Source organism: Motacilla alba, chromosome 22 (genome assembly GCF_015832195.1).
Source record: "Motacilla alba alba isolate MOTALB_02 chromosome 22, Motacilla_alba_V1.0_pri, whole genome shotgun sequence".
Lineage (NCBI taxonomy): Eukaryota > Metazoa > Chordata > Aves > Passeriformes > Motacillidae > Motacilla > Motacilla alba.
In genome coordinates this window covers 2,089,921-2,117,271 of record NC_052037.1, presented here as the reverse complement: position 1 = coordinate 2,117,271, position 27,351 = coordinate 2,089,921, and the positions used below count along the sequence as shown (strand labels likewise).

The window sequence follows — 27,351 nt, the reverse complement described above, 5'->3', positions numbered from 1 at the left end:
GCTTGTCCTGCCCTGACCTGAGCCCCCGTGGATGTGTGACCCGCAGGGTTTGGCAGCGAGTGTCTGCTGTGAAGTGTGGCACGAGATAAGAGCGTTTCCTCCAAGGGTTGCATCAGCTCTCGGAGCCTCTGTGCTGTGGAGAGCTTTCAGAATTGCTCCTGGAGGATTTGGGAAGGCAAAGGATGCTTTTGGGCTCGTCTGTGTTATTTCTGAAGAGCTCGGTAAAGAGGTGCTGCACAACTTGTTAGGTGGGTGGCATCTCTGAGAGCCACGAGGCTGCTGCGGGTTAGCCCAAACCCGGGCAAGCTCAAGGAGATGTTGGGATCAGCACCAGCCTCTGAACCAGGTGTCTTCATGTCCTCCTGCCGGCCGCAGAGCCCTTCACTCAGGTGAGGGGTGAGAGTGTGGTTGGCTCTGTGACCCTCCTGATGGTGACCTGGATAAAGCCACAGGCACTCTGGCAGGGGCAACAGCAGAAAGGGAAAAGTGGAGCCTAAAAGGGCAAGAAGGGCCAAGGCTAGGGAGGCTTGAGCTGCTGCAGCCTTGGGTTTGGAGCACCTTGTCCCAGTGAGGAGGAGGAGGGCACCTGCCGAAGGGCACTGCAGTGTCCCTCTCCACACCTGCACCCCCCTTAGAGGAACAAAATGCCAGTGGAGATGGCCACAGAATGTCACTCTCTTGTTAAAGGGAATGGTTTGCTTGGGTTTAATTTCCATTTATTGGGCCCTTCTCCAGAAGAGATTTTGGCATCCTCGGGATGAGTCTTTTCCTAAATTGCAAGTTTAAAGCATCAGCTGCAAAGCCTTGGCTCGCTGATCATCTTGTTTCTTTGGGGAATATGAGGAGAGAACTATTTGAAAATTGGCTTTTCTTATCTTACAGTTGGACTTCAGGAATACTCATCCTGCTCAGAGCTCTTGGCCTGCCTCGCTGTGCAAAGGAAGTGTCTTTTACAGTGTGGCTGTGGAATGACAGCTCAGGGAGGAGGGCACTGTGAGCTGGTGCTGCTTTTGTGAGCTTTGCTCTGGCTGCAGAAAGCTTGCTTGGGTTGGGCTTGTCCATTTTTGGTGTTGGGTTTGAGCACACACCGTCCTTCCTGCACAGCCATTCCCACCTGGGCACCTGCTCTGCCTCTCCACTGGCACTAAATAAATAAATAATAATAAATAAACAATAAAGCATGGCATTGCATCCCGGGGTTTACTCCCTGAGCAGGCTGGGCACCTGCTCTGCCTCTCCACTGGCACCCCCAGAGCTGAGCCAGGACAGAGCAGCTCCTTTGCCTTTTCTTCCTGGGAAGTGAAAAACCATCTCAGGCGTTCACCTTTTCTTCCTCAGGCTGCAGATCAATGAAGTTTCTGTTGGAGCTGGAATGGTTATTGCCCCTGTAAATATTTCTAATTGTGCTCCATGAATTGAATAAGTGATGACACATTTATTTTCCAACTCCAGGAAAGAAATTTTTTTCTCCAATATTAATATTTCAGTGTTCGCAGAAGTGTTTATGCCAGAAGGGGCATTTTGTGCTGAAAGATTCTGATTAACCTAATTTTTTCAGTGTTCTTACAACATAAAGAAGAATAATCCAACCCCATCACATCCCATGGTTTATTCTCCTGAGGAGCAAAACGAGTTTGTTTTGTCTTTAACTGAGGTGTGGAAGAATTAACCAGCGCAGTGGAGATGTGGACTGAGGTGTTTTACTTCTCATGGTCTCTGGCACAGTGGAAACACCGGAGGAGTTTAATCATCTGTTCCTCCAACTGCGTGTAATTCTCAGAGCACGCGTGAGCTGAAAGCTCTGCGCGGTGGTTTGGAAGGGAGGGGGTGGAATTAACCTAAAACATCGCGCAGAGAGGCAGCTCCTCGCTCACAGGGGGTTCATTTGGTTGAGGCCGTGTTAAAGCCCAGCCCAACTGCCCCAAGTGCTGCCAAGGGCAGCCTCAAGCCCCTGCATGGAGTGGGAATCGTTCTGGATTTCAAAAATGTCAGACACAGTTTGATCTCTTTGGAGGAAGAGCACGGGCAGTGAGTGAGTTTGATCTCTGGAGGAAGGGCACGGGCAGTGAGTGAGTTTGAGTTTGATCTCTGGAGGAAGGGCACGGGCAGTGAGTGAGTTTGAGTTTGATCTCTGGAGGAAGGGCACGGGCAGTGAGTTTGAGTTTGATCTCTGGAGGAAGGGCACGGGCAGTGAGTTTGAGTTTGATCTCTGGAGGAAGAGCACGGGCAGTGAGTGAGTTTGAGTTTGATCTCTTTGGAGGAAGGGCACGGGCAGTGAGTGAGTTTGATCTCTTTGGAGGAAGGGCACGGGCAGTGAGTGAGTTTGATCTCTTTGGAGGAAGAGCACGGGCAGTGAGTTTGAGTTTGATCTCTGGAGGAAGAGCATGGGCAGTGAGTGAGTTTGAGTTTGATCTCTTTGGAGGAAGAGCACGGGCAGTGAGTGCTGAGCAGAGCAGGGGGAAACGCCTCCCTGAGCAATGTGGGACAGGGAAGTGACCCTGACGTGTCCTGTCACCCTTGTGTCCCCAGGTCAGGCAGCGTCCTGCACCACTGGAACGAGATCTATCACTTTGTGGAGCACCTGGCCCGAAAGTTCATCAGGTAAGGGGGGCTGGGAGGGGGGCTGCCAGTCCCTCGTGCTACTTCCATGGGGAAATGGGGTGGAGAAAGAGCTCTCAGTGCTTTGCTCCCATCCTGCATTGACTGCTCCTCCCTGCATTCCTGTTCTGTGGGCAAGGGGGCAGATAAAATAATTCCATTTATTCCCTCCTGCCTTCCCTGGCTCAGAGCTGTGGGGCAGGAACCCTCCCGTCCCTGAGGGGCAGAAGTTTGGGGCTGCAGGGAGAGCCTGTGGCTGTGGCTTCCAGGCCCTGGATGGGGAGTCCCCGGGGACAGGGGAGGGATGTGCTGTGACAAACATAACACGTGTTGAGCTCTGCCTTGTCTCAGGATGCATTTCTGGCTTCAGCAACCCCAGGGCTGTGATACAAGTGCTCTCTACATCCTTCACAAGGATTCCCCAAGGTTTGCCTGGACTAGGGAAGCCCAGGGCAAAGCACATTTTCATCCTGTCGAGGTGTAGCTGGGCTGGCAGGGTGTGACTGTTACACACACCGAGCTCTGCTCTGACCACCACGTTAATTCACTTTTTTCTCTCCTCCAGCCCTCAGCTGAGGATGTCCTTCATTGTTTTCTCAACCAGAGGGACAATTCTCATGAGGTTAACAGAAGACAGGTAAGGAGAGGTTCAAAGGTCAACAGCAGCTTCTGTGTCCTTGCAGCTTCCCTCGCCCTCCTCAGTGATTCCCATCCCACTGGGAACGTGTTGTGGCACCTCCGTGCTTCCCAACTTCACTGCTAGAGCCCATCCTCACCTGCCAGAATGCACTGAGGCCTCTCAGGGCACAGCTTCCCTGCTGAATTTCAACTCCCAAATGTGCTTCAGTCGGGGTTTCAGCTCACACTGGTTTCCTCGAGGGAGCCTGCGCTGCCCAGGCATTCTGGATTTTGTCAGAGAAGCAGGGGCTCAGTGCCTGTGGAGCATCCTCTGGGAGCTTCTTCTGCAGATAGGTGAAACTCCCTTCCCATAAAAGCAGCTTGGAAGGCAGAGGTGACACCCACACTGCTGGCTGGAGGGGAATGTGATTTCCTCAAGGCCTGAAGGTGTGTCACAGCCAGAGAGAGTTTGGGGTGGATTGCAGGGGTGTGGATTTTTTGGCAATACCAGATTGCCTTGTTTGTGAAACGCGTTCCTGCCGCCCCCTTACAGACCCCCAAGTTAATCCCAGGAAAATCTACAGGATGGATTTTTTTTTTTCAATTTTATTATTTTATTCTGGCTTCCAAGGAGAGCTGGATGAGGTCCTTAAATCGCTCTCGCTTCCTCTGTTAACTTCATTGCCACGTGGAGCAAAAATATATGTACCACATGTGTGGAGTGTATAAGTCAGCATGTGTTTTACATATTGGGTGTCTGAAATCACATACCAGAGCAGCTGCCATGGGGAGGAAGCTGGCTGCCTTCCTACAGAGCAGTGCACAATCCCACCAGCCTGAAAATGTCCTTAGACCCAGCCAGCCTGAGCACCTCCTGCCACTTTCTGCAGGGACAGGGATGGAGAGAGTGAGCCACGTTTATTTAACTGGTTAAATAATTGAACTGGGTGCCAAAGCAAAGCCTGTTCCCTGCCTCTTGCTGTCCCAGCCCGGGAGCAAACCCCTCTGCAGGGATCTCCTTTCTGCTCAGGCTCTGAGCTGTGAGGCTGAAGTGTTCCCCGGGGGGGAACGTGTTCCATATTTACCCAGCTGTCCCAGAAATGCTGCCTGGAGCAGGATGGTGCTTGGAGCTGCTTTCAGAGCCAGCTGGGTTCTGCTGGGCACTGGCAAACAAGGGCTGTGCTGGCCTCCCTCACCTGGGAGAGCTTCCCTGCCTCTGTGGGGTGTCTCAGCACTGAATTTGAGATTCCTTTTGGGAAAACGCTGAGCCTCTAACGGGTCTGGACTGACAAACCTTAATGACTTTTGCTGCACACTTTAAAATTTCAGTATTAACCTCTCTGAAATAGTTTTGAGCACAGGGAATGCTCCATTTTACACCCAGCCCTGGTTTGGCCTGAGAGGAGGAACCTTATGAGAGTGTCTAACTGATCTGGGATCTCCCAGGTCCAGAAAGGGTTTTTGGAAGTTTGATGCTTCAGGCAAAGGCAGTCTTTGCTCCCCAGGAGCTTCTGCTGTGCAGACTGAGCAGTGCCAGTGCCCTGCTGCACTCAGGCTCTGAGTGTGAGCTCTGAGTGCGTGACCACCCCACCCGGCCTGTCTGGAGGGGTTAAAAAGGGACTCCTGGCACACCTGTGTGGCCCTGCCCTCAGGTTTGAGCGGTTTGCTCAGGTCCACCCCACCCCCTGCAGGCTTTTATCCTGCATTGAGGACTCCTGGCCTGTGCCTGGCTTCCAGAGCTTGGTGTCTGCCACTCAGGGGAGCAACAAATCCCTGCCCACCCCTCACTGCTCTGCCGCTGTGCCTGGCACTCCTGGGAAGAGCTAAAACACCCACCCCAGTCACAGTGAGAGGCTGCAGGCTGCCAGTCAGCTGAACCAGGGGCTGGAGATGCAGCTCTGCAGAAACGGGAGGTGCCAGGGTGGTCTGTGCCATCCTCTGCAGCTCCTTGATGAGGTTTGCTCGCTCAGGTCAGCAAAGGTGTGAGGAAAGGGAGCCAGGTGCCAGTCAGCTGCCGAGGTTTGAGCAGGGAATATTCATCTAGGAAGAAATGCATGAAATGTGAGGATATTGCCCTCAGGGATGGTGCTGCTGTGCTGCTTCCTTCCCCCAGGCACGGGGAGCACTGGGAGCACAACTCTGTGTTCCACATCCCTGGAGAGGCACCCACCCCGTGAATTACTCCTGTTCCCAATCCCTGTGCCCTGCACGTCAGGACACCCCGGGTCCTTCACCCACCTCTGCTGGGTGCCAGGACACCCTGGTGGCTGTCTCCTGGGTGTCACAGTGCCAGCCAGGACACCCTGGTGGCTTTCTCCTGGGTGTCACAGTGCCAGCCAGGACACCCTGGTGGCTTTCTCCTGGGTCTAACCGTGCCAGCCAGGACACCCTGGTGGCTTTCCCTGCCAGGACACCCTGGTGGCTGTCTCCTGGTCTCACAGTGCCTGCCTTCCTTGCAGGGAGCAGATCCGCCAGGGCCTGGAGGAGCTGCAGAAGGTGCTGCCAGGAGGGGACACGTACATGCACGAAGGATTTGAGAGGGTAACTGGGGCAGGGTCTGTGTGCTCCTCGGGGGCTGTGCAGCACTGGGGCTGCTTGGTGATTCCCTGGGGGCTGAGTGGGACCCAGCACGGGCAGGGCAAGGGCTCAGGGCTGGAGCTGCAAGCTCTGTAATTCTCTTTATTTCTGCCTTTTCTGCTTAGGGGGAGGCAGTGCCATCGAGTCCCCGTGGCTCTGGGTCCAGCAGGGGTGGGAAGCTGTCAGTCCCACCTGGGCTGAGGTCACAGCTCACACCTGGGGTGGCCAAGTAACTGCAGACCTTATTGCCTTCTCCTTCTGGGCATGTTTATTTTATTTTTATTTTTATTTTTATTTTTATTTTTATTTTTATTTTTATTTTATTATTATTATTATTATTATATTTTTATTATTTTACAAGCTCAGGAGTTTCTCTAAAGCTGAGCTCCTGCACTCCCTCCCACCTCTGTCCCACGTGGGGGTTTGGGAGGGCTTTGAGCTGCTGAAAGCGCTGCCCCATCACTGAAATGTGGACCCACAGCAGAGCCCCAGGTGCCCTGGCAGAGCTGTTGGTTTATTTGCAGGTGGAACAGTTGATCTGGAGCTGCTGGGGAATATCTAGCGCGGATGTTGAGGGATGTTTAGGAATGTTTGCCTAGGGTGTTTCTCGGGGATGAAGGCGGATGGGGTTTTCAGGGAGGAGCACAGCGGGAGGCAGCTCTGGGGCTGGTTTGGTGATGGGACCCGGCAGGAACGCACTCAAACCCCGGGCAGGAGCCCTGCCCTGTGAGCCAGGGAGCAGAGCTCGTGAGCGAGCTGCAGATGTGACACCCTCAGTGAGCAGAGCTGCAAGCTGCAGATGTGACACCCTCAGTGAGCAGAGCTGCAAGCTGCAGATGTGACACCCTCAGTGCCACTGTCCCTCCCTTTCTGCCGCACCAGACGTTGCTCACGAGGCCCTGTTGTTGACTGATCTCTGACCATCTTCTGATCTGGTTTCAGGCAAGCGAACAGATCTACTACGAGAACGTTCACGGTGAGAGCCCTTCTCCATCCACTGAATGCTTTTTCCTCTTTCTTTTTGCCTGATGATTTGAACAGCTCTAAAATGCAGCTTTGCTGTGGGAAGGGTGGCGGTGGCTCCTGTTCTTGCAGGGATGTGCTGCTACTCAGGGAAGTATTCCTGAGAGGGAAAAAGAACACGGGGAGCTTTGAGGAGTGGAATTAAAGTGTTTCAGGCCAAAAGGGGGAAGCCAGGCTGGCTGCAGGTGCCCACCCTCACCAAAACTGGTGCCTTGCTTTTTCTGGAGGGCTCAGGCAACCACTTCTTCTTCCTTCTGAAACACAAATACGTGAAGAAGCTGCTGGGTAAAAGATTTTTTCAACCAGCAATTATTAAAACCAGCGCTAAGTGCAGACAACTGGGGAAATGTCCTTTCCTTCCCTGTCACTGATGTTAAAACTTTCTGGTTGGGAAGGGAAGGCTGCAAAGGTTTAATGATGCTCCTGAAATGTTGCTCAGGAATTGTGAAGATTTTAGGCCCTTTCCCCACCACCTTTGTTTAAATCCCAGCTGAGCTTTTTGTCACAAGCTGAAAAAGCCCCTCTGATTTCCTGAACTGACAGCAGGAATGAAGCCAGGAGCTAGCTAGGAGCAGATTTTACTGGGCTTTTGATGGCTGCAGTCTCATTCCCTGGCCTGAAATACCACCAGGGCTATGCCCTACGGGCAGGATGTTTTCTGGGGTGGTTTAACAAGCAGAGCAAAGGCAGGGACTGAGGGGGTGTGTGTGTTCAGGTTACAGAACTGCCAGTGTCATCATTGCGCTGACAGATGGAGAGCTCCACGAGGATCTATTCTTCTACTCTGAGAGGGAGGTAAGTGCCTTCCACTTCGTAGTCAGGGAGACAGGGGAACGTCTGGGCTTGCTGCTGTGAATGCAGAAGATGAGAAAAACCTTTCCCCCCAGTGAGAAATGCCCACGTTGGTGCTCTGCAGACAGGAATCTAAAGGATAACCACTGACAGCAGCAGCCTCTGACTCACCACAGCTGAGGCTGCCCGGGGAAAGGAGAGGGGTTAAAACTTCCAGTTAAAAATAAACACAGAAGAAGGAATTGTTCACAGCTGAAAAGTTTCAGCGTTTACTGGATTGCTCTGGGAAGTGCTGAATGTTCTCACTTTCACTTTTTTTCCTCTCACACAAAGTCACGACTGCAGAAAGAGGGTGGTGGCTTCTGCCACATCAGAAAATCCTTCAGATCAGCCACTCTGACATTTCCACACATCTCTCTGAGGTTCGAGCACACATTCCCAACGTCCTCATTAAATTAATGAACTGTGCAAAATGTTGAACAGTGGGGTGAGCACTGAGGGCTTTGCTGCAGCATGTTCCTTGGGCGTCCTCCCTGCAGAGATGAACAATTGGCACTTGTCAGTCAAACCAGGATGATCTAAACTTGGCAGAGGGAATTTCTGCATGAGCTTGCTGTGGACAGAATTTTTCCTCTCAGTCTGTCCAAAGTGCAGCATTAAATCCAATAACAACAAGAGGAATTGGTTTGTAGAGTAAAACCAACACTGCTCCAGCAAACGTCCTGAACGTCCAGCTCCCCTCCTTACAGCTCAACTCTCTTTATTTCCCTTCCGAAATAAAAAATCCACAAGGAAAACAAGTTTGCTTCTAGAGGTGAGTGAACAAGTTGAAAGGTCAGAAGTGTAATATTTGTTTTGGTTTGGGGAGGAACACTTATGGCTGGTGGAAGGAGATCCTGAGCTCAGCCCTTGCTCTGTGAGTTGCTCCAGTTGTTTGGGCTGAAGCTTCCCAGAGTAAAACTGGGATGATGTTTTTCTGCTCAAAAAGCTCTTTGCTGTTGGACTTGCATTGCTGCAGTCTTCCCATTCAGTCTGACTCACTGGCACCTCCTCTGGGAAGGAGCTTTCAGTCAGGGCAGGTGTTCTTGCTCTGCTGAGGTGCAATTCAATTACTGCACGCATCCTCAGCCATTTGGAGCAACAGTAAATGCAATTTAAATGATGCAGCAGGAAAATCAAACCTGTGGCTGCTCTCCCTTCAGTTCAGGATGCTGTGGAAGCACTGGGGGGATGGAGCCTCTCTCACCTCTGGGTGTCAGGCACCTGCCTGAAGCAGAACACAAAAGCATTTCAGGTGACTGTTATACTGGGATGTGCCCTAAATGAGGAAAAGAAAATTGATTCAGCCTGTCTGATGTCTCTTGGGAAGCTGGGGGAGCTAGAAAGGTGAACTAATTAGGTTTAAAAATCCCCCCAATACCCTGGGAGTTGCTTTATTTAACAACAGCAGCTCTAGCAGGGGATAAAACCTGGTTTTACACAATCGGGGAGGAAAACTTTTCAAGTGCTCTTCTGCTAAGCTCCCCCTTTGCTCATTCTACAGAGAAAGGGTGAATTTATGGTCAGGGGCTCTGGGGAAGCCTCACACAGGGCACCACTCATTGCTGGCTGGGGTCTGTGTACAAATCACAGGTGGGGTGGGACTGCTGGGGAGCACCTCTTGAGCTGTTCATCCCCAGCATCAGCCTCATCACACGGCTGTGACAATGGGAAGAGGCCAGCAGCTCCCATCCCAGCAGCAGACACAGAACTCAGTGTTACAGCTCACTTTAAAAGTGTTTTGCCCAATCACACCAAGCAAAAGCACACTGACAGCAGTTCCATCCAGGCACTATAAGCACAGGTACCTTTGGTTAAAACAATGCTTGCTTATTTCCAATACAATACCTGCTGGTGAGCCTTCAAACACAATGCACAGAGCTCCATTATTAAGCTCAGAACTCCCTAACATCTCACTAGATAGACTTTTCTGCAGCTGAGGGAGTTATTCTGGCCGAGCATTAATGCACAGACCATTGTTCTCTTTGTCCTCACTTTGTACTTCTCACGGAACTTTTCTGCTGCCCAATCTCGTGGCTCCTGCTCAGCTCTGATCACAGTTCTGCTGCCTCTGAGCCTGCCCTCTGCAGCTTCCCCAGCCCCTGTGATTTTAAGGGTTCCCAGCCCGTTGTAACCCTGCTGTGCTCCTGTCCTGTGCAGGCCAACCGCTCGCGGGACCTGGGGGCCACCGTGTACTGCGTGGGGGTGAAGGACTTCAACGAGACCCAGGTGAGAGCCCAGCCCTGGCCCAGCCTGGCACAGCCTGGCACAGCCCTGGCTACCTGCTCAGGGCTCCTCCAGGGCTTTTCCTCTCCTCCTGTCCCTGTCTGAAGTGAGCACCTGGTGTGGCTGAGTCTGGCTCCTGGGTTTGGTCCCGGTCTGGCTCCTGGGTTTGGTCCTGGTCTGGCTGATGGGTTTGGTCCCGGTCTGGCTGATGGGTTTGGTCCTGGTCTGGCTCCTGGGTTTGGTCCCGGTCTGGCTCCTGGGTTTGGTCCCGGTCTGGCTCCTGGGTTTGGTCCTGGTCTGGCTCCTGGGTTTGGTCCTGGTCTGGCTCCTGGGTTTGGTCCCGGTCTGGCTGCTGGGTTTGGTCCCGGTCTGGCTGCTGGGTTTGGTCCCTTTCTCTCTGAATCTGCCCCAGCTGCTCTCGCTGAAAGAGGAGAGAACAGGGGGAACAGCAACTAGTCTGGCCTGAGCTGGAGGCAGGAAGATGTGGGGATGTTTTCCCCCACAAAACTGAAGCATTGCCATAAAACCCTTCAGCTTCAGTGCAAAGCCATGCTGTGAAATCAGCTTCCTTGGTGAGAAATATCTCACAGGGCTTTGTCTGAGTTCCTCATTTGAATATCAGCATGAATTCTATTGCACACAGTAACAGCTGACATTTTTCTGACATGAGTGGAGCACTTGCACAGCCCCACTGCACACAAGCAGAGGCTGGAAGGGTTTTCCAGGTTTCTCAGCTTTCAGAAAAGGAGTAAACCACACTTGGTTTAGAACAACCTCCCCTGAATCAAACCCAGAGGCTGGTGTAACCCAAAGCAAGTCACAGGGAAAGCAAAGAGGGAATAAAAATGGCACAGAGAGCAGGCCTGGAGCAGCAGACCCCAGCCAGCTGCTCCTTGAGGGCATTCAGATGGTGAAAAAATGAACTGGAATTACAAGGCCGTGCCTGAAATCCCAGAGTGGATCAGGACTGTGGGGGATGAACTGAGGGAGCTGTGAACATCCAGGGGAGCTGCTCCCCTGCCCTGCTGGGTGGCTCTGGGTGCCAGGAGCTGCCCAGGGCCAGCCTGGGGGTTTGGGAGGAACCTCTGCCTGCTCCGCTCTCTCCTGGAAGCTGCAGAGAGGCTCTGGTACCTCTGCCAGGGGAGATTTACTGGAGCAAACCTTGGCCCTGCAGCGCTCCAGCTGAGCCTGCTCCAGCAGAGGCACGGGGAGCTCGTCACTGCTGAGCTGGGCTTGGAGCTCTGCCTTAACCCTTGGCGTGCTGCTGGCAGCTGAAGCTGCAGGCAGGTGATGTCCTGGCTGCCACCAGCTCCTCAGGAAGGCTCCTCCTCCTCCTCATCATCACAGAGGTTTCTGAATCTCCTCTGGGACCTTTCAGCCTCCACTCTGAAAACATCCCCTGCTGCCTCCCTGACCCCTCTCTGGTGGCTGAACACAGGTCCAGTATCAAATCTGTCCTGACAGGAGAGGTGAATCAGGCCCGTGGCAGCATTTCAGAGAACTGTGGAGGAGTTAAGGTTGGAAAAGGCCTCCATGATTATGGGGTCCAACCTTTCTTGGGTTCCACCTTTGCCCTAAAGATCACTAGCCCCTGGGCACCAGTGAAAGCCATGTTCTGTCTTGTCTCCAAGGCTTTTCTGAGCCCTGATATGGAGCTTTAGAAAGCCAATCATGCTAACAAGACAAACATTTTGCTGCTTAATAAGCCACAGTACAGTGGCAATCCAGAGAGAGCAGCTGAGAATTTGAGGGTTTTATCCGCAAGCGAGTTAATCTGGAGAAGTCTCAATTAGCTGCCTGCTGGCTAATTGATCTCACCCTTTGCATTTCTGTTCCGTTTCCTCCCCTGTGGCAGCTGGCCAGGATTGCTGACAGCAGAGATCACGTCTTCCCTGTCAACGATGGCTTTGAGGCCCTGCAGGGCATCATAGACTCTGTGAGTATTGTCACCCAGTGCTTGCACTCTTGGGGTCACCCTGAGCTTTGGTTTTCCCGTGTTCACCAGAGCCTGCTGGAAAATAATTCACTGGATCACTCAGTCCGAGGGAGCCAAGCTTGGTCTGTGCTAAAATGCTGCTTTGAGGGGGAGTTTGTCAACAGGTGCCCAGGTTTCCCATTCCCAGATCCTGTGGTGCCTTGGGGAGGCTGAGCTAGAGCAGAGCCACTGAATAAAGCAGGGATTTACTGAAAGGATCTCCTCAGGCAGCACAAGAGCCCAGCCAGGGCTGCACCCAAGATGAACCAAAATGGTCCCAAAATGGACCCAAGATGAACCAAAATGGTCCCAAAATAGCCCCAAGATGAACCAAAATGGTCCCAAAATGGACCCAAGATGAACCAAAATGAACCCAAGATGAACCAAAATGGTCCCAAAATGGACAGTCACCAGGTCTGTCACTTTTGTAAGTTCTGCTCCATTTGCACATTGGAGTTCATTGTCCAATTCCAGCTTTGGCCCATCAAGTCCCATCCTGCTTGTTTTTCCCTCTTCAGTTCACATTGTTTGTGTCCTTGGGCCTGAGGTCTGGGTGGTTGTCCCTGGTCCCCAGCTAGAGAAGGAATTGTTTTGTGTCCCTGCCCTGTGGAGAGAGCTCACAGCACTGCACACGAGGCTCAGACCCGCACGCTGAAGCAGCACAGGAGCTGTGTTGTATTTGACAAATACAAAATCAAAGCTGAAAGCATCACCTGGCACTTCCTGCAGGGATTGGGTGCAGAGCTCCAGTGGCTGGGCTGGTTTGGGTGCTTCCCCTGGCTCCAAGGGATGGGAAATCCCTCTGGGGCCCTGTGTGTTCTCATTTTGGGTGACAGAACCCAGATGAAAGCTCCAGTGTGGAGCTGGGGGGCTCAGATTGCTGTGTTTACAGTAGTTACACACTGTTTGGACAATGCCATTCCAGCAAAACCCTTCCCTCAGCCCAGGCTCAGCTTTCCCTGTGCTCTCACACAGACGTGGAACCCAATCCTGGTTTGTTGGTTTTCCTGGCCCTGGCTGAGCCTGGATCCACTGCCTGAGCTCTCTTGGACCATCAGGTGCTGCCTGTCATTTCAGAAAGCAGCACAACAACAGCAGCAAAGCAACGGTTTGCTCCCCAGCCCTGCATTCCCTTTGCAGCTGTTTTTAATGAATCCCAGCTCTGCCTCCCCTTCCAGTTGTGCTGAGCAGCTTTTCAGCCTCCAGGCAGCCGGTCCAGAGCTGCTCCAGCTGAGTGCTGCAAGATTTCCCAGCCTGGGGAGGCTCACAGGGAAGGGCAGTGATGGAGAGGAGTCCCTGCAGTAGCCTGGGAGAAGGGAAGTGGTTTTGTGTGTGAAAGGAATGGCAAGGAGGGCATTAATCACTCCAGAGATTGCAAACAATCTCTAGATTCCTCTTCCAGCTGGAAAAGTCAGGTCCCTCTTCCCTGCTTTCCTCCCCCTTGCCAAAAGCACCCCTGAGCTGGGAGCAGCTGTGGTCACGGGGAAGGTTAATGGTGAGAGGGCCCTGGGATCTGGAACCTTCCTCCAGCTCCTGAGCAGGAGCAGCACAGCAAGGATGCAGAGCCCCGTGGAGAGAGGCTGGAGCAGGCTGTGCCACAGGGGAGGGAAAGCTCCAGGGCTGAGCTTTCAAACTCACCTGGGGAGGTGGGTTTGGATTGGGTTCACTTTAAGTTAGGGTGTGTGCTTGGAACATTGGAAACTTAATCTAAATCAAAATAAATATTGCAATTGGCACCGTGGAAGTGTTTAAAGGCAGATTTTATAGTCGTGTAAAGGGATTAGGCTGGGCTGGGAGATCTGCATCATCCAGCTGAGACACCTGCTCTTCCCCCCTCTGAGCTAGCAGGAATGTTTGCAAATAGCTCAGCAGAAGTCATTAATCTCAAATTTAACCATGTGGGGTTTTACTTCATTTTAAAAATGCTGATTGCATTTTACACTCTCGGTTTTTTTCCTTATTCTGTCTATTTTAAATTCTTCTGGTTTAAATTCTTCTCAGTTCTATTCTCAGCTGTTGACTTTCTCTTTTTTTCTGCTTGACAGTTCCTGTAAAACCTTGTTCCCGCCAACCTCCTCTCTCCTCACCTGTCAGGCTGCCACCAGCCAGAGCACCCTGCCTCCTTCAGCCCCTGGGTACTTTCATCCCTGCTTTCTGAGTAAAACTTCTGTCTAGATGTTTTAAAACTTCCAACTTCTGTCTAACTGTTTCAAAAAAGCAAAGCCTGGCTCTATGAGTAGCTTTTGCAATTAGGTATTTGAGGCAGGGAGCTGTGACTGTGGAGAAAGCAACAACAACAAAAAAAATTCTCTTTTCCTTACAGGGTTTATTGTATTGCTGCTCTTTCCTTACAGATGTTTCAATTTAAAGTTGGGAAAATAGTTTTCATGCTGGATTTGAGTCACCAAAGGATGCTTGGCTGAAGTTTGCTCGCTCAGGCTCAGCTCTGGCTGGGCAGGAGGAGCTGGGGCTGCTCTGAGGGCAGGGAACAGCCTGGGGAGCTGCAGCATGAGGGAATAAATAATAATTAATAATAATAAATAATAAATAATAAAATAAATAATAATTAATAAATAATAAATTACTCCTCTGCCCTGAGAGGCGAGCCTGAGCCAAGCAAATCACTGCAAGAAATGCTTAAAGCCAGAGCCAGCCCTCCCAAAGACACTCTGCTCAGTTAAGCCGGGCTTAAATAGGGGAGAACTGTCCGAGCTTTGGGCTGAGCAGCCTCGGGGATGCCCTGGGGTGAGCTCACAGGAATCAGCTTAAAACAGAGATCCCAGCCCCTGCGGTGGGGCTGGAGGGGCTCTGTGGGAATTCCTGGGATGATCCGGGGCAGAGCTGAACAGCTCAGCTTAACCTGGAGGTGTTTGAGAGGAAGCTGGGGCTGCCCAGGGAGGGCAGTGCCTCCAGAGCCCCGTGAGTGCCTGGGGGGCTGCAGATAATCAGCAATCATTTCAGAATTGCTGCAGAATGCGGGGCACAAAGCCCTGGGACAGGGGGGAGCCCGGCACCCCTCACCCTGGCACCCCTCACCCTGGCACCCTCACCCTGGCACCCTCACCCTGGGTGGTTTAGGGTGGGAAGCCAGGAGCTGGAGCTGTGCCACCAATGCAGAGTGCTCTGCTGGGTTAAAGGTTTGTTTTCTCGTCTCTGTCTCCACGGAAACACGGCTGAGGGACTCCGCGTTTTGTCTCTTTCAGATTTTGAAGAAGTCCTGCATAGAGATCCTGGCAGCAGAGCCCTCCAGCATCTGTGCAGGGGGTGAGTGTGAGCGAGGCCGTGGCTCTCTGAAATACAATTCTCAGTCCATCCCTAATTGCTGGGGAGTGCCAGATTCGCTAATGACCAGGGGCTAAATGTTTCACCTTTATTTCGGGGTGAATTTCTTTTTCACCTCAGGGCAGTTTGCAGTGCCCCGCTTCTGCCAAGTGATGTCAAATGGGATTTCCTTACAGAAAAGGCCTGAATTCCAAAGTTTTGCACAAATGTTCTCCTGTCAAACCAGCCTGCCTCACCTGGCTGTGGGGGCTTGAAGTAGATGCACTCAAAAAGATATTTACATACTTGCTCAAGGGATAAATGAGGATGCTTCTAGCACACGGATGGTTTAAAGCCATCATTTATAACCATCTTTAGCACTTTCTGAGGGCGTTGATCCTGTCACTGCCATTCCCCCCGAGTGGGAGGGCAGGGCAGGAGCAGCTGTGCCCAGAGAGGAAATGCAGAGCCTTCATAAAAGCTGTTTGCCTCAGAATTTGGCCAGGGCTTCACAAGAGGAGCAATCCTTGGACAATCCAGTTTGGATCCTGGGTTCAGGACTCCAGGTTCGGGCCCACAGCCTTGCCCTTGGCCTGCGGGCAGTTAAATCCCCCTGGGATGGTGCAGGTGCCACCGGCCACACAAATCACGAGCACGAGCTCCTTAAATCCGTGTTTGCAGGCACAGCTGTGCCACCCCGGCTGTTCACCGTGCTGTGCCCGTCCCTGAGGATGCTGGCAGGTTTTTCCTTTCTGTTTCCTGTTTGCAAGGAGGGCTCTGTGTCACCCGAGGCCCCTCTTGCCCCGCCGGGCTGGATTTCAGCACAGCCACCACTCCAAAGTGGCAGCTCCCGGGGGATTTGGCCACGCAGGGACACCGGGCTGACACTCCAGCCCCAAGAGGTGCTGCTGATATCTCTGATTTCTGCTCCTTGTGCTTGAGCCCTCTTCCCCCCAGAGCCGGAGGATTCGGTGATTTCCCTGGGATGCTCAGCAGCACAGAGCCCTTGTGCCCTGCCCAAGAGCTGTGCCCAGCACACAAAGGGCCTGCAGCAGCTTCCCTGCATGTGCTGGGAGCATTTCCAGCTTGGCTGCCAACCAGTGGGGCCTGGAAGGGAGCCCAGATTCCAGAAATCTGCTTTTCCTGACAAGTACAGTGTGCTGGCCCTCGGGGGAGAGGAGGGGAGATGGGAGCTGTGAAATGCAAGGGCAGGGAGCTGAACCTGCACAAAAAGGAGGCTCCTTGCTGCTCCTGGGGGTTTGAAATCCAGGGTGCTGTCCCTGGTGCTCTGGGGTTATTCCTGGCTTGCCTTGGACAATTTTGTGTCCAGATCCCATTCCTGAAGGGGGGATGAGCTCTCCAGAGAGCCACAGGAGCTGTGGGTGCCTCTTCCTTTGCAGCTACCTGGGAAAGGAGCCCTCCAACTTCTCCAAATTGCCTCTCACTAGAAGGGTTTTTTTGCCTTTCTTCACCCAAAGCTTCCTGCTATTGAAATGGACACTGGGGAGGGCACAGCTCGGTGTCCTGGAAGCTTTGTGCTCCCACTGCAGGCCAGTCCAAGTGTGCCTGTGCTGAATTCCTCCCTGCTTCCAAAATTCCAAGTTTGGAATTGGGCATGTCAGGAAAATTAATCCACAAACACCAGAGGTTTGTGTCCAAAAGGAGACAGAGGAGTCCTTTTACTTTATTCCAATACAGGAAGAGGCCGTGGGGCATTCCCCTGGGGTCTCTCAGATTTTTGGAGGACTCAGCCTCCTTTTTATCCCAATTTCCCTCTCTGTTTCCCCATTGAGGCACTTGAGAGGTTCAGACTTCCCAGAACACCTGATAACCAGAGATTTCCCTCTAATGTACAACCCTCCCTTTTAATTTTTAATTCTTATGGAATCTAGGTGTTTTTCCCCATCGTTTCTTTCATCTTTCATGTCCAATTTCATTTCTCAACAAACCTAAAGTTTATTCGTAAAAGCAAATATCTTCTTCCACTCACCCATCAGCGGAATCCTTCCCGTGGTTTCTTTCATCTTTAATGCCCAATTTCATTTTTATTTTTATAAAAACAAATCATCTTTTTATAAAAAACAAATATCTTCTTCCACTCACCCATCAGCGGAATCCTTCCCGTGGTTTCTTTCATCTTTAATGCCCAATTTCATTTATCTTTTTATAAAAAGCAAATATCTTTTTCCACTCCCCAATCAGTGGGATCCTTCCCATTGTTCCTTTCACCTCCCAGGGCTGGTTTTCTCTCCCACAGCCTGTCCATGGGGACGAACCCCTCATTCCTCTCAGGCATGGGGGAGAGCACAAGTTGCATTCCCAACATGTTTTAAGCGGTGCAGCAGCCACTTTTAGCAGCTGAAAACCCCCCAGTGCCCATCCCTGACTCTGTGCATCCCCATAACCCCCTGGCTGTTTTGGCAGAGTCCTTCCAGGTGGTGGTGAGGGGGAACGGCTTTCGCCACGCCCGCAACGTGGACCGGGTGCTCTGCAGCTTCAGGATCAACGACACGCTCACCCTCAGTAAGGAGCCCTTCAGCTTCTCCTGCCTCCCCCCTGCTCCCCTCGCTGCCCCTGCACCCTCAAACGCCTGGGCTGCGAGAGCAGAGCCTGGGGATGAGCAGCTGTCACTGTGCCGGGGGCAGGAGGGGCTGCAAGGAAGGGAGATGGCTCCAAGGAGCATCCCTGGCTGGGCTGGAGCAGGGACCAGTGTGGTTCTCTCCTCACCTGAAATTTGGGGTGCTCAGAGCATCCCTGGCTGGGCTGGAGCAGGGACCAGTGTGGTTCTCTCCTCACCTGAAATTTGGGGTGCTCAGAGCATCCCTGGCTGGACTGGAGCAGGGGGATCAGGTGTGGTTCTCTCCTCACCTGAAATTTGGGGTGCTCAGAGCATCCCTGGCTGGGCTGGAGCAGGGGGATCAGGTGTGGTTCTCCCCTCACCTCAAATTTGGGGTGCTCAGAGCATCCCTCAGAGCTGGGAGCAGGTGGATCAGGTGTGGTTCTCTCTTCCCCTGAAATTTGGGGTGCTGGGAACAGGGGATCAGGTGTGGTTCTCCCCTCCCCTGTGTTTTGGGGTGCTCACAGGTGGGTCAGGTGTGGTTCTCCTCACCTGTGTTTTGGGGTGCTCAGTGCCCTGCCACTGCAGCTCTGCTGGGCAGGGGCTTCCTAACCTGGGATTTGCTCAGAAAATTCCTGGTTGCTTTGGAGGCAGTGCTGGCCCTGCTCAGTGTCAGATAAATGCATCATTAATTTAATAGCACTGGGTTAATTAGCTCTGAGAAGCGGGGCTCTCAAGGCTGGGTGTGTTTTGAGCACCTGGGTAACTTGTTCTTTGGAGCAGGGGGAGTTTGCTGAGGCCAGGCTGGAAATAGAATAGAAATAAATGTGGAAGTGGATCCTGTCAGGAATTTCTCCTTGCTCTCATAGCAGTGCATTCCAAGGGCAATTGTGATAGATAATTTTTCCTTTCATTTAGTAGTTCCTTGGTAGGTGGGGCAGAGAATTAGGGAGGTGTTTTGGCTCATCTGGGGTGACACAACTCAAACCCTCTCCCTGAGAGAACTGAACCAGGACTTTATGGAAACCTGATGGAGGTTGGAAAGCTCAGCTGTCTTTGTTTGCTTCAAACCTCTGTGCCTCTGGTTGCAGCAGGGAGGGAGGTCTTTTTAAAGATAACACTAAGCCAACAGTTCCTGAAACCCTAAATTATCCCAGATGAGACGCAGTGAGCAGGGCTGGGACGTGCTGAGGTTGAGGCATGAGCTAATGGGGTTTTATTGGGATTATTGGCAGGGAAGAGGGGCAGGTGAAGGGAGCAGCGACTCATAATGTTCAGAGCTATGGGATAAAAAAAAAGGGAACATCTGTAGAAAGCATGAGGGATATTTGGCCGAGCGGGGCTGCAGTCAGAGGCATGTTCAGCAGCAGCAGGGCGTGCCTGCCAGCAGCAGGAGCTGGAGGATTGGGTTCAGCCTGCACGGGGTTAAAAGTGGCTCTCCAGGGCAGCGGCTGTGTGCTGAAATGTCTGAGTGTGCCCAGATGTGCAGGAGCCAGCGCAGACAGCTGTGGGCAGAGAGGCTGAGCCCTGGCCCGGGCTCTGGAAGCTGAATGGGGATGAGAGGCACAGCAGAGCTGGGCTGGGGCTGCTGCCCTCCCTGGTGCCCACCCTTGGCACAAAGGGGCCTGGCTGTGCTTGGGCAGGCTTGGAGCAGGACGGGGCAGGAGCCAGCACTGGGGTGTGGGGGGCTGCATCCCCAGCCAATGTCTCCTGAAGACTGTCTCCTGATTTAAAAGCCTGACTGACTGCTCCCCTTCCCCATCTTCCCTCTCTGCTGGCAGCACTGTGCTTTCCTGGGGTGCCCTCTGTGCTCTCCTGCAGCCCTGCCACTCTCAGCACAGGAATGCTTTGTTTGCAGTTCCACTCTCTGAGTTCCCTGCCTGATCAGATCCCTGTAACCCTCCAGTGAATCTTTTTCATTTTCTGCTGCCTTTCCTTTTTCCTCTTCCTTTTTCCTCTTCCTTTTTCCTCTTCCTTTTTCCTCTTCCTTTTTCCTCTTCCCTTTTCCTCTTCCCTTTTCCTCTTCCCTTTTCCTCTTCCTTTTTCCTCTTCCTTTTTCCTCTTTCCTCTTCCTTTTTCCTCTTCAGTTTGTTTGGTTTTGTTGTTATTTGTGGGGGAGGGGTTTTGGGGTTGTTTTTTTTTTTGAGGCTTACTCTATTTTTATTTTTTTTTTGAGGCTTGCTCATAAAGCATCCTGCATACATTGAAACTTTCATTATTATGGTTAGGAAATATTCCAAGTCCTGCCTTGCCAGAAGGTTCCACCCTGCTAATGGCACGAGGAATGATTCCCTCTTGCTGGGAATAATGGATTTTCCAGGCTACACTGAGCTGCTCAGGTGCAGGAGCACCGAGGATAGAATTGCAGGAGCCTGAGCAGTGTCAGGTCCCTGCTTGGAAGGGCACCCACAGAGCCCAGATGGGGTTTTTTTGGGAGGTTCGACCCTCCTGCACGCTGCTCAGGTCCCAGGACTGGCCAGTTTGGGTCCTCTGGGGGGGTTTCTACAGCAGGCCCCTCTCTGGGATGCAGAAATGAGTCCTGCAGCAGAGCAGGAGAGGAGAAGTGTTGTTTTGTTTGCTGTCCCTGGGTGAGTTTTCAGGCAGGAGTCAGATGGGCTGAGTTATGCAAACCAAATGGATGCTCCTTTGTTTAGAGCACGGCTCATTTTTGTGGTGAAACACAAAACATTCTCCAAACAATCTGATCTGTGCCTGCAGCCAGCCTGGAGCTCAGCCAGGGCTGATAAACCTTCCAGAGAGGCTTGGACTGATGGCAGTGGGCAGGGAGAGAAAGAGAAACAAAAACCCAAGGAGAGCTGAGTAAAAGGCCTTGCAGGATGGAGCAGCTTTTGTTTTGTGGATGCTGGCACAGAGCAGCCTTTGGCCTCCTCTGCTCAGCAAAGGAGAAAACAAGGCACTGATCTTCATTTTCTTGGCGTGTGTGCGCTGAGACAACGTGATAAATCCATGGGAGTTCATGATATGCTCATAAATCTGGGTGAGGACAGCCCTGTGGGAGAAGATGTGCCAGCACAGCTCAGCCAGACAGCTGGAAAATGGGCTGGGCAGCTCCTGGGGTCCCCCAGTGTCACAGAGGTGGCACAGAGCTCTGACTCGAGTCTGCAGAGCAGAATATCACTCAGTGCTCCTGCTCCTCAGCCTCTGGGTAGCTCCTGTCATCCCTTTTGAGAGCAGTGTAATGCAGGCTGGAAGGCTGAACTGAGGTTCAGATGCTTCTGCCTTAAAATGCAACATTTTCCATCATGTACAGATATCCTAAAGTACAGATATCCTAACTTCTGTAATGTACAGATATCCCAAATTACAGATATCCCAAAGTACAGATATCCTAACTTCTGTAATGTACAGATATCCTAAAGTACAGATATTCTAATGTACAGATATCCTAACTTCTGTAATGTACAGATATCCCAAAGTACAGATATCCCAAAGTACGGATATCCTAACTTCTGTAATGTACAGATAAACTAATGTACAGATATCCCAAAGTACAGATATCCTAAAGTACAGAAATCCCAATGTACAGATACCCTAAGGTACAGATACTCTGACTTGGATATCTCCGTTGTAGCTGCACCTGTCCTCCTGTCCAGAGTGACCCTGTCCTGTCCTCCTGTCCCAAGTGACCCTGTCCTCCTGTCCAGAGTGACCCTGTCCTCCTGCACAGAATCGTTCTCTCCTCCTGCCCAGATTCATTCTGTCCTCTGACCTTCCAGGGAGCTCCACACCTTCAGCCCTGCTGTGGCTCACACCCGAGGCAGCTCCTCATCCCCCATCTCATTTCTGTGCCCGTGGCAAGGAAAACCATATTTAAGCTTGCTCTTCGAGGCCCGTGGGAGCGATTTGGCACTAATCCCTTCTTTCCCCTCTCCAGATGAGAAGCCTTTCGTGGTGGAGGACACCTACCTGCTGTGCCCAGCGCCTGTGCTCAGGGAAGTTGGCATGTAGGTTTTTGCTGCCCCAGTATTCACCCTGCCCGTGGGGAGATGGGGCTGGGTCTCCTCCCTGAGCTCTCTTTTTCTCTAATTTGGATCCCAAGCTGCCCTCCTCTCGTGCTCAGTGCCAGCTGAACACCCTGCCCATGGGGAGATGGGGCTGGGTCTCCTCCCTGAGCTCTCTTTTTCTCTAATTTGGATCCCAAGCTGCCCTCCTCTCGTGCTCAGTACCAGCTGTGCTCTGGGGCACAGGGAGCAGTGGGAATTATCTGTACAAGAGGATTTCTGAGCACCCAGGGCATCACACGGAGGGCTGGGCAGGAGCTGCCCTGACTTGTTTCTGGTTTTTTTTTCCAGGGAAGCAGCTCTCCAAGTGAGCATGAACGATGGGCTGAGCTTCATCTCCAGCTCTGTCATCATCTCCAGCACGCACTGTGTAAGTTGTGGTTCCTGAAATGCTCCTGGGGGTGCTGGCATTGAACACCAGCTGTGTGTCCCAGCAGCAGCAGGGCTGCCAGGCTGGCCCTGCCTGCTGTGAAGGACGTGGCCCCCCTCAAAGGGGAGTTTGAACGTGTGGCAGTGTGACATTTCAGGTGTCTTGTGTCCCACAATGTGGCCGAGCCTTCAGTGAGCACCTCAGGCTCCAGGTCTGTGCTGGGACAGGTGATGCCTTGGGGAGGCTGAGCTAGAGCAGAGCCACAGAATAAAGCAGGGATTTACTGAAAGGATCTCCTTGGGCAGCACAAGAGCCCAGCCAGGGCTGCACCCAAGATGAACCAAAATGGTTCCAAAATGGACCCAAGATGAACCAAAATGGCCCCAAAATGAACCCAAGATGAACCAAAATGGTCCCAAAATGAACCCAGGATGAGCCAAAATGGTCCCAAAATGAACCCAAATGAACCAAAATGGTCCCAAAATGAACCCAGGATGAACCAAAATGGTCCCAAAATGAACCCAAATGAACCAAAATGGTCACAAAATGCACGACGCGTCACCAGGTCTGTCACTTTTACAAGTTCTGCTCCATTTGCACATTGGAGTTAATTGTCCAATTCCAGCTTTAGGTTATGATGTCCTGTCTCCAGGTGCCAGGGGTGTCACAGGTGACAGAGGTGTCGGGGTGTCACGGGTGTCACACTCTGTGCTCTCTGTGTTCTCCTCCAGTCCGACGGGACCATCCTGGCCATTGCCTTGCTGATCCTCTTCCTCCTGCTGGCCTTGGCTCTGCTCTGGTGGTTCTGGCCCCTCTGCTGCACCGTGGTAAGTGGCACAAATCACCAGCCCCAAGCAGCATTTCAGGAGGAAATGAGGGGGAGGAGGCAGAGTGTTCCACAGGACTGATCCCAGGGTTTCTGCCGCTGCTGGCTCTGCTTTGGGCTCCTGTTTCATCTGCCCAGCCATGTTGCCAACACCCAAACCTTGTCAGGAGCCTTTCAGCCTTGTGTTTTCGTCACAAAATGGAAATAGTTTGCAGAAATGTATTCCTTGCCACACCTGGTGTGATTTTCTAACCAGGCTGGAGGGCTCTGTAGAAGGGCAGCCACCCTAGAGTCCTGGTTCTGCCTCAGGTGCAAGGAGAAGACGTTGCTAGGTGTGCAGATGTTTGCAAGATGAGCTGTGTTTCCTGGATCACCGTGTCTGAAAAGCACTTTGAATGTCACAGTGGCAGTGGGAGTCTGACTGGGCTTCCCTGAGCGCTGTCTTTCCTGCAGGCCCTTTCCCAAAAGTTCAGCAGCACGGTCACAGAGTCAGAGCTTTGAAAGGGCAGAGAGAAATCAGGAGGAAGAACAGGGGAGAAGGGTGGCAAGAAGGAAACCACAGGACTGGAGATGAGCTCTCGTCTCCCGTGACTGCTGTGGGTCTGTCCCACCCTGAGCATCCCTGCTGAGCCCTGGCTCTGCCTTTCCCAGCAAGGATCGGGGTGAGGCCTCATTTCTCTGGAGCTCACCATGCAGGGCAGCTCCACTCTTGATTTGGATCTTGTCTGTGCTGCAAATACAGATCAAGAATTAGGGGCACACAAATGGCAGCGGGATTGGAGCCTGGGTTTGTGGCTGGCTGGGTGTCACCTTCCCGAAGCTGCTTTTAGGGCTGCCCAGACTGGCCCCAGTTTCTGGGTCACCATCATTATTCCTGGTTTTAAATCCCAGACCCAGGGCTGTAAATTTGCAGCATGTTGCAGCAAACCTGCAGTGCAGGGCAGAGAGCTTTGCAGCCACACACTGCAGGAGCCACTCTGTGTTGGGATGTGTTACCCAGAGCAAGGGTGGAAATCTTGCAGGGAAAAATCTCAGCTGCCTATTTCTGTTCCTGGCTGAAAATGGGGATAAAACGCTTCTCTTCACAGTAGTTTGGCACCTCCGTCCCAGGATGAAAACCAGAATGGAAAAAATATTTATTTGGACTTTCAGAACAATAAAAAAAAAAAAAAAACCTGGTTCTAAAATCGGCCAGAGGATTAGCAGCGTGGTAGGTTGCTCAGAGTTATTTTTCTAAATTAGATGGCACGTTCCCAGGGGAGCTGGGCCAGCTTTTTGTTGGCACGTCTGCATGGAAGTCAGTGGAGATGTGCCCTGTGCAGACTGGGGTCTGGGACTGGGGGCATGGAGGGAGAATGCTCTCAGCCATGCTGCTGGTTTAAGGTTTCGTGAAGCAGAAAGATGAAGCTGGTGAGAAAAAGGCATCAATGAAAGCAGCAGGGCGTGGAGGGGATGTGGAGCTGTCATTGAGGGCACCATGGCTCTGCTGCAGTGGAATCATGTGAGGACAGTGCTCATGGAACAGCCTGAGTGTGAGAAATAGCCCAGATAAGCAAGGAGGGTGCAGCAGAGAGAGGGAGTCTCTGGTCCGCATGAAACTTTAAAAGCTTAATATTTTCCAGATTTAAATCCTCCACTTAAACCGTTTGCTGCAGATAAAAGCTTCTCCTCACTCTCCTCCTTCACCTCCCACGTTCCCTCCTAGCAAGGTCTGCAAGTGGGGACTGTCTCACCGAGATTTTTCCAGTGTAGTCAAACACTTCCCTGTAGCTCTTGGAAAGATTTTATTCCAAGAGCCTGTAGGAAATCTGTTCCACCTCTCCGGGAGGGCATCCGGTGTGTTTGGCAGAGGATCAGCAGCCAGGATGCTTCACTGTGCTCTGCTCACCCCAAAATCAAAGATAAACCCCTGGAGGAGAGCCCAGCCCGTCAGGGATGGGGAAAGGGAGCCCAGCAGGGCTCTGGCTGGTCTGCAAGTGGCACGGGGAGGAACGCAGGGCTGTCAGGAGTGAACTGAGGGCAGAGGAACTGCCTTGCACAACAGCCCAGAGCTCCAACCTCGAATAAACCGAACCGCAGACCTGGAGACATCGCCGTGGATTCCAGCCCGGGGACGTCTCCGAGATAATTGGGGATGTGTCAGGGGAAAAAGGAAAAAAAAACACAACAAGCTCTTCCCTTACCAAGTATAAATCTGTTTCTGAGCGACGAGCACATTTCTAAACCCTGAAATTCCTCTTGGCGTGCTTTTTAATTGAATAGGAGTCATTACCATCCAGCAGTTCTTCAGGAAAGACACTGAGCCAGCTTCATCCCTGGAGTAAATGGACTGGAGTCAACAGACTCACTCTGGAGGTTTATCTGGAGCCCAGTATCTCCTTGGCACCCGTCCACGAAGGAATGCTGTTTCCAAATGCATCCAAGTTTATTGGTCTCAGAGGGATTCTGGGATGAAGTCTGGAATTCACCGCTCGCTTTACAGTAGAGGCAATTGTTGCTCAGTAGATCAGAACAATAATCACTCTTTGCTGTGCCTGATGTACCAGCACGGGCAGAATTCCCCTGGATACCTGTGGAGGATATTACAAAAGCATGGGAGGCAGGAGGAACCTCTCCAAAGGTTGTAGGAGGCTCATTAATTAATAACAGAAAACAAAGGAGCAATTCTGCTGTGCTGAACTCCCCAGCACTTCATGACAAGAAGGATGGCAAGAAGGAAATGAGAATACACAGACACCTCCACCACTGACCCCACCTTTCCTGAGCTCAGCAGATCCCAGCAGATCCCAGCAGATCCCAGCTCCTGGCTGCCCCAGGCCCTGCTTGTCTTGCCATCCCTCCTCCTTCCTGAGCCCAGCTCAGCCTGGAGCAGTGCAGACACGCACAGCAGGGACCGTGTGTGCAGGAGGCTGCTCAGCTGCCCAGGGGTGGAACTGTCCTGGGCAGGAGGCCAGTGTGAGCCTCAGGTTTAATGGTGATATAAATCACACAGCTTTCCGTGTAAGCCAGAGAGATAATAAACCTCCAAAACTGGCTGAAGGAGACACGTTGTTAGCTTGGCTTGGGATGGAGCTGCCTCAAGTGTTGGGATGTACAGAGAAGGCACAATTAATGTGCTAGCTGGAAGGCTTGGCTCTGCTGGGATGGTCTCCCCTCACCGGGATGGTCTCCCCTTGCTGGGATGGTCTGGGATGGTCTCCCCTCACTGGGATGGTCTCCCCTCACTGGGATGGTCTCCCCTTTGCTGGGATGGTCTCCCCTCACCAGGATGGTCTCCCCTCACCAGGATGGTCTGGGATGGTCTCCCCTCACTGGGATGGTCTCCCCTCACCGGGATGGTCTCCCCTCACGGGGATGGTCTCCCCTTTGCTGGGATGGGGCTCATCCATCCCACCTCCTCCAGGTGCGAGCCTTTGCCTCCCTCCTGCAGCCATCCAGGGTGGCCTGAGGGGCTGGGCTGGGTTATTTGCCCACAAAATCTGCCCCACCTCGCTCAGTTTCATACTGCAGTGATTTTAAATGCAGGGGCGTGGCTGGCAGATAAATGAGGTGCTGGTATTTGAGCATCTAACAGCAGTTTTTAACTTTAAAGCTGTTTTCTGGAAGTAAGCTTGGAAGAACCCAGCAATCTGTTTGGCTCTCTGTGCTGCAGCTGACCAGAAGTTCTGAAAAGAAAAAAGCTGGACGGAGAAAATACAGAAAATATAGATTAAAACCACATGGCTAAACTGGTGGAAGAGAAGGGGAGGAAATGCATAGGCTCTGCAGAGCTGTAAAATGGCAGGGTCCCTGCTGGCTGGCTGGCTGGAGATTCCTTGCAGACACCCCGGGATCCTGAGTCCCACCCTGTCCCACGAGCACAGCTCCTGAGCTGCTCTGGGGAGAAGGGAGCACAGCATCACCCCGGCAGAAAATTCCCCAGGAGTCAGTGAGGGAGGGCACGGGCTCCTGTGCACTGCTCCAGGCGGCCACCGTGGTTCTCCTTTGCCCAGAAGAGGGATTTCATTCTGTAAAATTTCATTTCTAAGGAGGGGATTGTGTTTTATTGCAGCTGAGGAAACTGGGACGGGCCCCTGCTTGTGTTAGCTTTGAAGTGTAGAGCAGATCTCCGAGGAGAAGACACAGAAGATATGACAGAAATAAAAAGGAAATGTTCCTTTACCCAACTCATACCTCAAATATGAAGCAGTCACAGGACTGAGAGGTCAAAACTATAAATATGTAAGGGGAAAAAAATAAGGAAATTAGTCAGATGGATCATGGTTAATGCTATTAAAAATCCTTGTTTATTAAGACAGCAAGAATATATATTCGGTGTTTTCCAGAAGAATGAAGATAATTAAGGACAAAAATAATCTGCCCAGTTAACAGCATGCTTCCAAACTCCAGTCCTAATTAGAGGCAAAGGCCTTTATTTCTTACTTTGTACTGTTTGCTTCGTTTTAAATGATGATCTGTCCCATCCTG

The 27,351-nt window shown here is 52.0% G+C and overlaps 1 protein-coding gene across 1 annotated transcript in view; it reads left to right on the top strand.

Moving 5' to 3' along the window:
* ANTXR1 (ANTXR cell adhesion molecule 1) overlaps nucleotides 1-27,351 on the top strand; it is a 51,128-nt gene that overhangs the window by 2,420 nt on the left and 21,357 nt on the right. The window contains exons 2-13 of the mRNA XM_038160270.1: nucleotides 2,530-2,601; nucleotides 3,164-3,235; nucleotides 5,676-5,757; nucleotides 6,736-6,769; nucleotides 7,532-7,611; nucleotides 9,808-9,876; nucleotides 11,729-11,809; nucleotides 15,052-15,112; nucleotides 17,534-17,632; nucleotides 21,562-21,631; nucleotides 21,980-22,058; nucleotides 22,790-22,885. Of these exons, the coding sequence (XP_038016198.1) occupies nucleotides 2,530-2,601; nucleotides 3,164-3,235; nucleotides 5,676-5,757; nucleotides 6,736-6,769; nucleotides 7,532-7,611; nucleotides 9,808-9,876; nucleotides 11,729-11,809; nucleotides 15,052-15,112; nucleotides 17,534-17,632; nucleotides 21,562-21,631; nucleotides 21,980-22,058; nucleotides 22,790-22,885 (895 nt within the window). The remainder of the gene's footprint in view (nucleotides 1-2,529; nucleotides 2,602-3,163; nucleotides 3,236-5,675; nucleotides 5,758-6,735; nucleotides 6,770-7,531; nucleotides 7,612-9,807; nucleotides 9,877-11,728; nucleotides 11,810-15,051; nucleotides 15,113-17,533; nucleotides 17,633-21,561; nucleotides 21,632-21,979; nucleotides 22,059-22,789; nucleotides 22,886-27,351) is intronic.